This window comes from Antechinus flavipes, chromosome 2 (assembly GCF_016432865.1).
Source record: "Antechinus flavipes isolate AdamAnt ecotype Samford, QLD, Australia chromosome 2, AdamAnt_v2, whole genome shotgun sequence".
Classification (NCBI taxonomy): Eukaryota; Metazoa; Chordata; class Mammalia; order Dasyuromorphia; family Dasyuridae; genus Antechinus; species Antechinus flavipes.
Genome location: NC_067399.1, coordinates 222,132,291 through 222,144,630, shown reverse-complemented (window position 1 = coordinate 222,144,630; position 12,340 = coordinate 222,132,291). Strand labels below are relative to the sequence as shown.

Here is a 12,340-nt window from a genome sequence, read left to right as displayed (position 1 = left end):
TCCAAGCCTTCTTGTCTATTCTCAGTTCTTCCCTGGCATCTCTGTGACTGTCCTAATTGAGATCCAAGATCATTCAACATAATCTCTACTTTATGCTGTTCTCCTTATCTCTCAAGTCCTCAACAATTTCTTATAAGTCTTGACACTATTCCCCATTGCTTCCTCCTTAGTTCTAATCTCTGATGAAATATATGGTCTTCCCCACTAAATCTTTATGTTTTTGCTTGATACCTCATATCTTCTTATCTTCTCTAGTAGATTGCTCATCCCTCTTCTCACTCTAAATCCTCATTCTCTCCCTGTGTAATGGTTCCTTTCCTTCCGTCTACAAATATGCGCTTGTCTCCTCTATTTTCAAGAAACCCTAACTAGATTTTATCATACTCACTAATCCTATATCTCTCTTCCCTTTCTTTACCAAATTAACAAAAAAGTTTCTACACAAAAAACTATTCTCTCTTTCATTCTCTCATTCTGTTTTAAACCATGTTGCAGGTTTACGTCATCACTTAACTGATGCTATACCCTCCAGAGTTATCAGTAAGGGACCCTAATGCATTGTTGGTAGAGTTGTGAAATGATCCAATCATTATGAAGAACAATTTGTAACTGTGTCCAAAGGGCTATAATACTGTTCATACTCTTTGATCCAGCAATAACTCTACTGGGTTTGTATCCTAAAGAGATAATAAAAGAGGGAAAAAGACCCACATGGACAAAAATGTTTCTGGCAACCCTTTTTGTAATGGCAAGAAACTAGAAATTGAGTGGATGCTCATCAGTTGGGGAATGGTTGAATAAGTTATAGTATATGAAAGTAATGGAACATTATTGTTCTAAAAGAAATAATGAGCGGGATGATTTCAGAAAAGCCTGGAAATACTTATGTGAACTGATGCTGATCGAAGGAACATTGTTCACATCAACAAGAAGATTATGTGATGATCAATTGTGATGGACTTAGATCTTTTCAACAAAGAGGGGAATTCAAGGCAATTTTAATAGACTTATAATGGAAAGTGCCATCCACATACACAGAGAGAACTATGGAGACTGTGGATCAAAGAGAGCATTTTTACCTTTTTTTGTTGTTGTTTGTTTGCTTGTTTTTTTTTTTTTTCTTTCTCATGCTTTTCCCCCTCTTGATCTGATTTTTCTTGTGCAGTATGACAAATATGGAAATATATTTAGAAAAATTGCACATGTTTAACTTATATTGGATTGCTTTCTGTCTTGGGCATAGGGGAGGAAGGAGAGGGAAAAAAATTGGACCACAAGGTATTGCAAAGGTAAATGTTGAAAATTACCTTTGCATGTATTTGGAAAAATAAACTACTATTTAAAAAGTTACCAGTAATCTATTAATTGCCAAATCTAAGATCCTCTTCTAAGTCTTCAATCCTCAAACTTTTCTGTAGCAGTTAGCTCTGTTGACCACCTCTCTTGGGAACTCTTTCCACTGGATTTTGTGATATTCCCCTCTCTTGGATTTCCTCATACTTGTCTGACTATTTCTTCTTAGCCTCTTTTGCTGGCTCATCATCCACATCTCTTCATCTAACTACCCTTGTCCCATTTCTCTTTTCTCTATGTGTTCTCTCACTCATCAGCTCCCATGGATTTGAATACCATCTCTATGAATATGATTCAAAAATCTGTATTTCTAGTATAATCTCTTTCCTAAGCTCTAGTGCCACTCATCAGTTTTCTATTGGATATCTCAAGCTTGATTCTTGGAGGCATTTCAAAGTCAATATATCTAAAACAGAATTATCTTTTTCAATAAACTCTTTAAAATAATAGAGACGAGTCTTAGCATCTTAAAATTCCAATCCCTCAGAGCTAGTAAGCCATCTCAGGGAGAGATCTAGTACAGTCTTTTCTATATAGGAATTCCTCAGCAAGTATTCATCCAGCTTCTAATTGGACACCTCCATTGATGTTGAATTGATTCCTTCCATCATGGGACAGCTCTGATTGAACTTTCCTGTTACTATCAAGAGCAAGACTATCCATCAAGTCCCCCAGGGTTTGCAATTTTGGTGTTATCCTAGACTCCTCACTTTTAATTATTCCACGTCAAGTCAGTTGCCAGAACTTGTCATTTCTTCTCCACAACATCTTCACATACATCTCCTCTCCACTGCACTTCCTCACTATGTCTGTGTGATCTCTACTCAGGGTCATCCCTTTCCCCTTGGAACCTTGGACTTTAACTCCACAACTTTAACAATCTAGCTTTAGCTTTAGTTTGATTGATTTGATTGATTGATTTAGTTTAGATTGAAGCTTCTACTACAGTCCAGGCCAGTTCCACATCCTGCTTTCTCCAATCAGGCCATCATCTCCACCTCCTCTTTCCTCTAGAACTTGAATTCCATTCCTAGATCCACTCTTGAGTTCTGATAGGCTTTGACCTTGTCTTGCCTTCGGCCAGGCCTTCACCATATCTCCATGCCATTTGTGTTCTCAGCATTTAGGTCAGTGTGCTGGCCCATAGGAAGGGCTTAATAAATGTACTATTTCTATCTATCTATCATCTATCTATCTATCTATCTATCTATCTATCTATCTATCTATCTATCTATCATCTATCTAGCTTATCTATTCTGTTTACCTATTTAATTTATCTTTGGGTAGCTTTTGAGTATCTCTTCTGTCTAGGTTTTTGGGAAACCACTTTCTCTTGGTTTACTTCCTACCTATCTGACTACTCTTTTTCAATCTCCTTTGGGGCATCTCCATTCAAATCACACCTACTAACATGGACGTCCCCCAAGATTCTGTCCTAGGATCCCTTCTTTTCTCCCTCTATACTGTTTTGTTTGGTGATCTCATTAGCTCCTATAGATCCATTTATCATCTCTATACTGATACTTCTTAAAATTATTTATCTAGCCCTAATATCTCTCCTACCAACTGCCTATAAGGCATCTTGAACTGATTTTCCCATTGACATCTCAATATATCTAAAATTGAAATAATTTCTTTTTCCCCATACTCTCTCCTCTTCTAAATTCTCCTCTATTTCCACTGTCCTAGTCCCCCAGACTCACAACCTAGCTATCATTTTCAGTTTCTCACTTACCCTATTTCCAATTAGTTGCCACAATTCACTGATTTTTATCTTCATGTCATCTCTTGTATATTTCCATTTCTCTCCTTTGATATTGCTGCCCTGCAGGCCTTCATCACCTAATGTCTAAACTGTTGTAATAGTCACTCAGCTGCCACAGTGATGTTCCTAAAGCACAGATACCCACCTATTTAATAAACTCTAGTAGCTCCCTGTTACCTCCAGGACCAAATACACATTCCTCTGGAATTCAAAGCCCTTCATAAGCTAGCCCTCTTCTACTTTTGCAGATTTCTTTTGCCTTATCTGTTCCATGTGCCCTGTGCTCCAGTGATATTGTCCTTCTTGCTTTTCCTTGAACAAGACACCTTATACCCCAACTTAGGGCATATTCACTGACTGTCAGCCAGACCTGGAAGTCTACCTTCTGGTTTCCTGACTTTCTTCTTAGCTAATACCCTATCTTCTGAAAGAAGCCTTCCCAGTCCTCCTCAATGCTAATTTCATTTCTCTATGATTAACTGCAATTTATCCTGCCTAGATTTCATTTGTACATACCTATTTGGATATTGTCTCCTCTCTTAAGTTTCCTTAATAATAAAGACCATTTTTGTCTTTGTCCTAGCACTTAGTACAACGTCTGGCACATAGTAGGCACTTAATGTTTTTGTTTTGGTAATTTATTGGGTATCCAAACAAGTAAACAAGTAAATAAATACAAGATGAATTGGGGAATAGAGAGATTTTAAAGAAGGGAAAAGGATCTGTATGTGCACGAATGTTTGTGGTGGCCCCCTTTGTAGTGGCCAGAAACTGGAAATTGAGTGGATGCCCATCAATTGGAGAATGGCTGAATAAATTGTGGTATACGAATATTATGGAATATTATTGTTTGGTAAGAAATGACCAGCAGGATGATTTCAGAAAGGCCTGGAGAGACTTACACGAACTGATGCTGAGTGAAATGAGCAGGACCAGGAGATCATTATATACTTCAATAATACTACTATATGATGATCAATTCTGATGGACATGGCCCTCTTCAACAATGAGAGGATCCAAATCAGTTCCAATACAGTAGTAATGAATTGAACCAGCTACACCCAGTGAAAGAACTCTGGGAGATGACAATGAACCATTATATAGAATTCCCAATCCCTCTATTTTTGTCCTCCTGCATTTTTGATTTCCTTCACAGACTAATTGTACATTATTTCAAAGTAACAGTTTGAATGTGTATACTAATATTGTATTTAATTTATACTTTAACATATTTAACATGTATTGGTCAACTTGCCATCTGGGGGAGGGGGTAGGGGGAAGAAGGAGAAAAATTGGAATAAAAGGTTTGGCAATTGTCAATGCTGTAAAATTACCCATGGATATAACTTGTAAATAAAAAGCTATAAGAAAAAAAAAGATGAATTGGGTAAGACAAGGCTTTAACAACATGGGGGATGGGGGAAATCAAGAAAATCTTTGATTTAGAAGCTTGAGGAAAGATAAAGATTCAAACTTGAAGAGCCCGCATCTTCCAAACATGGGGCCAGAGATGAAATACCAGTTTGTAGAAAGCAGAAGGAACTATGAATGGCTTCACATTGAGTAAAAGAGAAGGAATAATGTATAATGAGTCTTCAATGGGGGATGGACCCAGACTGAATAAGGATATTATAATTAGGATACAGGCAAACCAGAGTGTGTCTTATGCCCACTAACTCTTTCAGTTTCCCCGATGACCAGGCGGGCTACTCTTGGTATCCCAGGTTTCTTGATTGTGCCGGCATGGATCTGGGGGTGGGGCTGGTGCATGGAACTGGAGGGGCTGTGGTCAGTTTGGCCTCCCAGAATGGGCTGTCCTGGATGGCTGACCATAGCCAACACATGAGGTGGGAGGTGGTACCGGGAGACAATTTGTGACTCAGGTTCCTTTCCATCCTCTGCCCCGCAGTGCTAGTGACTTCAGTCTACTCTCGGAAGCCTCAGAGTGTGGAACGGCACGTCCTCCCTGTTCTCTGGTACTTCTTGAACAACATGATTGGGAACGGGGTCCTGCCGGGGCACAGCGGCAATGTCCGCTCCGTGGTATGTCAGCTGACCAAGAGCCTCTACGAGCAAATGGGGACCCGCCTGCGGGACTGTGCTGCTGGACAGCCAAAGCAAGTCAGCAAGATGCTCCAGGACATCTTGGACTCAAACTTTCAATGAGGCGTAGTAGGGATGGGGGTTGGGGGTCGGGGGAGGAACAAAAGGGCCACTGCCCCCCCATTTTGAGACCATTTGCAGCTCAAGAACTTTCAGCTGGATAAAACATGGATCTGAGATGGGCAATTATTTTTTTAACTCTTTTTTTTCGGATGGAAGAAACTACTGGTAGAATAGGCCTATAGAGTTTCAGATGTACATAGTTTATTTTGAGGTAGAATTAAAAAAAAACACCTATTTTTCTAAGGTTTTATTTTCTTGCACTCTTTTATCCCCAGAGAAGTTTACAAAGGTATTTTTATAAAAAAATCAAAACCAAACAAAACACAAACAAAAAAATCATAAACACAATCAATTGTGAGTTATTCTGTGATGGTGTTAAAAAAGGAAAGAAAAGGCAGGGAATTTATTATGTATTTTATAGTCTGTATATGAATACCTGCCCATTTGAAGATAGTCCAAACCCATCTGTGAATGCTCAGATTCGTTATACTCAAATGGGTAGAGCCGTTTAGAGATGTCTAAGGCCATTAGGGACTGTTAGGTCCAATTTGAGATAAGCTGAATAAATAGATGGGGCCAATGGGGATTAATCTTTTGCCCTCTGTAGTCATCTAAAGAAAATTCTTAAAGTATGAAGAATTCCCCTTTGGACGCATTGTTTTCTGGGTTTTAAAAAATCATAAATTAGCACTAATGTGATATTTACATTATTATACATCAATTTCAAAGTGTGTCTGAAGGTTTCAGACATTTTGGGGAGGCAGGTTTTGAGAAGTCCTAAATGATGTCCCATATTTACTCAGGGTTCTACTGGTCATTTTCTTGCATGGGAATGTATAGGTTTTTATTTTATGGAGCATAGCATGGGATTGGGAAGGAATAAAGAAAGATGGGTCTCAGATGCAAAGAACTAGTATTTGTTGATTTTTGAGGGAGCAAGAGATTTAGAGCCCTAATCTCAGGAATAGGATGTCTATGGGCTGCATGAATCAGTGGTAATTTGACAGAATTGAGCCTGGGGAGGAGTTACCTGGAGGCTATTGTTCTGAAAAGGTGGAAAGGTAGAATCTGGAAAGTCAAAGGTCATTGTGCCAATCATAAATCAGCCCAAAGGAAGTTGGCACTTCTGGAAATTGGGTATCAGGGTGTTCAATTCCACACTGCGGACTCAGGCCTTTTCCCAGTCCCTGTGGCCTTAGAGTTTGGGGCAGGCTCAGGGAGTCTCAACTTGAGTTAACCAGCTTCAGGCTGGGGGCAGCTTCTAGATGGTTCCAGGTTCCACACAGAAGGCCCGGGGAGAATTCAGGGTCCAGGCTAGACCTTCCCAGCCAGACTTGCTTAGAGAGCTCCAGAAAATTCATATCTTGCCCGTTCCCGGTGAGTCTTCAGGTCTCACCCAGGTAGGGGACAGGGATTCCCCTCCGAGGTGAGTGACCATCTTATTTCACAGCTTATTTGTTTGGGAAGGTGTTTATGTGGGTCCCCAGACAGGCTTGGATGCTTAGGTCAGTGACCTTTTAGCTAAGGGCAGGGAACCTCGGGGGAAACTATATTATCTCCAACCAGGTGAGATTAGAGTGCCAGTGGGGCAGATAGAGCAGGAAGCCTCCTAGCACCACACAAAGGCACCTACTCTGCCACTGTTCTCCCTTTCTGTAGAGATGCGCTCATCTGACTGATTATTTAGCTAGCTGGGGATGTTTGATAATATTTTGAGCTTCCTTTCAGTTTCCTTCACCTTTGAGTGGGACATAGTAGATAGAATGCTGGACTTGGAGCCAGAAAAACCTGCATTGAAATCTTATTTCTGACTCCTACTAACTCTGCAAGTCACCATCTCTCAACTATAGGCAGCTCTCCAAGACATTCAGTATCACTGGGACATGCATGTGTGATTGATAGGTCCTTGACTTTGGAGGGAAAACATCCTTTCCAAAAAGGACTTCCATGGAAGTTAGGTTTTTTTTTTTTGGGTGGGAGGACCTTGAAATCAGATAAATTTTTTCTTTTGCCTCCTCTTCCCACTCCTATACTTAGAGAGTGGAGATAGAATTGGGATGAAGGTGCTACCAACATTTCCTTTAGAACCTTGTAACTTATCAAAAATCCAGAATTTATTGGGGAGCTTTCTAGATGGCTTCTTAAATCATGGGTCACAACCCCAAATGGGGTCTCATAACTGAATGTGGGGGCTTACAAGATTATGATTTATTATCAGTAAATGTTTGATTTGTATACCTTTTATATATCTATATACCCATGACTATGTAAAATTTTTCTTGGGTTAAAAGGAGTTGGAATGGAAAAAGTTTAAGAAACCCTGGTCTAGAGCATTTAGGAATGTACAACTTCCAGGCCACATGTCTAGGTTCAGTGATACAACTGTTTTCTTTCCTACTTTGCCTTATCTCCCACTTCCAAGCCTCTCGTCTTGAGCACTTACATCCTGTCCCAATAATTGTTTTTTTTTTTTTAAAATTCAGTTGGAAAGTCAAGAGTGTCATTTGCATATTTTAAAAATAATTCCCAATCTTTTAGGTCCTATCTGGTACTTTACCCAATGAGCATGACCTCCAGGATCATACTCTTGGTGTAGACAGAAGTCATAGTAGTATTTCTTGTATGCCACGGGGGCTTTCCATCTCAAGCCATTCTCACGTCCCTTTTCCAAAAAATAAAGGCAATAGAGGGACGCGATCTTGGGCTGATGATCTGTGGGAGAGCCAAGGGCAGACACGGGCTGAGAGTTAACTTTGTATCGCCGTTATCAGAGCATGTATAGCCTTCATCTGTAGAAACGATGGCTTTGGGGAATGGGGCACAAACTCGATTTTTCTTTTAGCAGTGGGGGTGCTTCCAGCAGCCAGCCACCCACTCTTGCCTAGTCATTCGTGTGGCCAGTAGGGATGTCCACGAGGTGAGTGATGCATCAAGGAGACAGTCTGGGACTGCAGAACAAAGATTTTCTCTGTGTAGGAAACAAAATACACGGGTTAAACCCCCAGCCTGGGAGAAGGGCAGCTTCTCTGCCCTAGTAAACTGCTCTCTACAGACGACATAACCCAAGTGGGCTTTGTGCTCCTTGGCCCTGAACGTTTGTTAAAGACATGCTCTCTGCGCTCCCTTTACTTCCCAGCTTCTTAGACATTGAGAGAAGGCCGCTGCTTCTGACCGAAGGCTGGAATTGGATTGGGGGGTTACAGATCCAAAGCCTGGCCAGCCAGCTGCCCAAAGGGGTGACGAGGCGACAAAAGGAGCAGAAAGAGAAATGGTTTTCAAACCCCGGGCTTCCTCATCAGTTCCTGTGCTCTAATTGTGGTTCAGTCATTCGGTTGTGTCTGACTCTCTATGGACCACCCTGTGCATGGAGATTTTTTTGGCAAGACTGCTGGAGTGATTTGCCATTTCCTTCTCCCGTGGATTAAGGCAAACGGGCTGGGTTAAGTGTCTCAGTTGGTAAGTGTCGAAGGCCAGATTTGAACCCAGACCTTCCTGACTCCAGGAAGATGCTTTTCCCACTGAGCCATCCAGCTGCCTCCATGTCCTGTGAAGAGGCGCCTGGTGCAAAGTGCTAAGGAAAGATTAAACCGGACACAGCAGCCAATTAACCAGGTAGGGCCCAGCAAGCGTGGGGAATGCAGCGGGGCCAAGACTGAGTCTGTCAGGAGTGCAAGGAACAGGCTCAAGTTTTGTCTGCTCAAGAATCGACACAAATTATTGGCTTTTCAAGCCTGTCTTGCCCACACAGGACCAATGAGCCTCCGCTGCCGATCCCTCTCAGGCAGCGGGGAAAGGGCCGTGTCTTCAGCAGCGAAGAGCTGGAATAAAAGAGCTTGTGTAGGGTCCACTGTCCTTAGAACGCGAAAGATTTGTAAATGTTTGTTCCCTAATGGACTTTGGGTGCCTGGTACCCATGGGTGCTGTTAACTTCTGTATAGACCTTCAGAGAATAAAGTGTCTTACCAGCATTTTGTGGATTCTCTCTGGTGTGTTGGTATCTGTTCCATGGAGCAGTCATTTTTTTGTGTTTCTCCAGGACCTTTTTTCCCAGAATACATGATGGGATGTGTCTCTTTCCTTCATCTTTTAAGCCCCTCATCTTCCTACTCCTCTGATACTTGTCTCGCTATGGCCCGAGGATAACACTCTTGTGTAGCATGTTTCCTTGCACATTTATCTGCCCCTTGAAGAAAGAATAAAGAACATTTTCCCTGTGTAATTCACCTTCCTTCCACAATCTCTGAGCCTCAGTTTCCTCCCCCATAAAAAGGATGACACCTGGACTATTTAACTCATAAAGCTATTGCAAGGAAGGTATTTTGTAACTCTTCATGGATGGCGTAAATGGGAATTTTGATTTTTTGGGAACTAACAAGCATGCCTCTAAGCAGAGGGTTCATGGGTTCCTTAAGGATATTATAAGATTATAAATTTAATTCTGGAAGGACTTAGGGCTATTATTTCACTATAACCTTATTCTTCCATTTGGAAAATAGGGAAATTATCTGAGCAAATATATCCTAGTAAAGGAAAGGGAAAACAGGCTTAAAGAAACCAAAACCACTGACAGGTCTTGAGTACAAAATACTTTACCTTGCCATACTTCGCAGCTGAGTCCTGGCTCTGTCTAGAATCCAGGATGGGCAAGACTGCCTCACTGCCACCCCCACCGGAAGACCCTGTGAATGTGTCTGCCATGCTAATTGAACAATTTGGTCCCACCATTCCTGTCTAGCTTTATCACGGTTCTCACAATGACCTGGTTTCTCGTCTGCCTCTCCTTGTTAAATCTCATCACCCTACTCCTCTGCATCTTGGTTAAGGGGAGACTGTTGAGATGTGGACAATTTTTTTTTATGGTGGTTACTTTGCCATTTAGATCTGATGCCTCAGTTTCCTTATCTTCTGAGCACTCCGATCTCAAACTAATGGGTTGACAAACACAAAGCCAGTCCATTGGCAGTTTTGAAACTAGCTCCAGCTGTCTTTGATGCTTCTTTTCCTGGCCTTCATTAATGGATTTCATGAATCTCTCTTATCTAAGACTGACTGATGTCTGCCAGTCCCTTTGCCAATTGCAGGTCAGTTTGGACCATCAATTGCCTTTCCTAAAAACAGTTTGAACTTGTGAGGAGAAATCTAAAAATTTAGATATACTATGAAATTCTGAGTTTGTGTAGGGCCCAGAGGATTCTCCAGAAAATTCTAATTTGTCCTTGATTTGATTTGGTCCTACTCCCAGAGACCAGATCAAGCCTCCAGTTGGCTGATCAAAAAAAAAAAAAAGTTCTATAGCCTAAATGGGCCCTTTAACCACAGCAAAAAGATTTGGGTGAACTGACTTTGAGCCAAAAGCTTCAGGTGGTTTGCCAACATGGAGCCATCTGTCACAGACTGAGTTCTTACCTTATTGGGCAACAGCATAAACACAAAACACAGAAAGATAAACATAAAGAGTAAACAGCAGTTTTCAGAGTAAGGCAGTAGGAACCGGGGGAATCAGAATAGGTTCTTGTAGGAGCTAATTCTTGAACTGAAATTTGAGAACAGCTGGGAATGCTCCAATTTTAGGCAACAGTGATAGCCTGGTAAAGGTGAGGAAGGAGATTGGAGCCGGGGTTGTTGTATACAGAAATTTCAGCTATACTAGTCTGGCGGGAAAAGAGTGTGTGAAAATCAGTGTGGAATAAGGGGTGGGGAAGGGAAAGATCTAACATAGTAAAGAGTGCTGGATGAAATCAGGTTCAAATCTCAGTTCAGACATTTTCTTCCCGTGAGACTTTGGGCAATTGACTTAACTTGAACTGAAATTGTTCTTTAGTTTCCTCATCTATATGATCAGATAGTGTGTGAGGGCTCCTTCATTTATAAATCTCTAATCCCAATAAGCCTGGAAAGGTAGACTATAAAGGACTTTAAATATCAAATAGAGGAGTTGTATATTTTATCTTAAAGGCAACTGGGAACCACTCTGGCTTCTTGAGAAGGGGAGTGACATGGTCAGACATGCTTTAGGAATATCCACTTGGCCCCTCTGCATGGAAGAGAAACTGGAACAAAGAGATCCATTAGGAAACTATTATGATATTCCAGCTATATATTGGTTTTTCATTGGTAAATGCATGCCCTTTAAAGTTTAGTTCTTTCATTTTTTTGGTTCCTACAGGTTAATACTAATAACTAACATTTATATAGAGCTTTCTATGTGCCAGGCATTGTGCTAAGTACATAATTATTATCTCATTTCGTCCTCATGACCACCATGGGAGATGCTGTTATTATCCCCATTTTATAGATGAAGAAACTGAGGCAAATAGAATGTCAAGGTCACACAGATAGTATCTGCTGCCAGATTTGAAGTTTTCCTGACTCAAGGTCCAGCACTCTTACCCACTCTGTCACCAGCTGCCTCGCTCAGCTAATCCTGCTAAATTTACTTTTTTTTTTTTTTTTTTTTGCTGAGGCAATTGGGGTTAAGTGACTTGCCCAGGTTCACACAGCTAGGAAGTGTTAAGGGTCTGAGAACAGATTTGAACTCCAGTCCTCCTGACTTCAGGGCTGCTGCTCTATCCACTGCGCCACCTAGCTACCCCTAAATTTATCTTTAAAAAAGTTGCCTGACCCACCAAGCCAGGAGGACCTTTGTTCCAATCCAAACACAGACACTTCTTAGCTGTGTGACCCTAAGTCAGTTACTTGACCCCAATTGCCCCCCCCAAAGTTACCCTTTTATAATAACCTCCTTGGGGGATGTCATTTCACACTAAGTTCTCCTTGGCTTCTCTTTAAGAATTTTGAGGGTCAAAAAAAAGATTCAGTGTCAAAAATCATAAAACTATTGGACAAAAAGGCTTTAAAGTCATACAGGCCCTATGGTTTTTTCCCTCAACTTTTATCCCACCTCTCCAAAAATCCAACTGATAAATAATATTCATGGTGGTGGTCCATATCCCCAAGTCTCTATTTCCTTATGTCATTTCCTTTAATTTCTATTGCTCAGGGACCCTTTAAATATAAAGCCCATTCAATCTTGGGAAAGAGGCTGTCTCTGTCCTG

General features: G+C 41.1%; 1 protein-coding gene across 1 annotated transcript in view; it reads left to right on the top strand.

Moving 5' to 3' along the window:
- TOGARAM2 (TOG array regulator of axonemal microtubules 2) overlaps positions 1 to 9,396 on the top strand; it is a 73,234-nt gene extending 63,838 nt beyond the window's left edge. Inside the window, exon 17 of the mRNA XM_051973598.1 lies at positions 5,028 to 9,396. Coding sequence (XP_051829558.1) covers positions 5,028 to 5,284 — 257 coding nt within the window. The 3' untranslated portion in view covers positions 5,285 to 9,396. The remainder of the gene's footprint in view (positions 1 to 5,027) is intronic.
- The last annotated feature ends 2,944 nt before the right edge of the window (positions 9,397 to 12,340 follow it).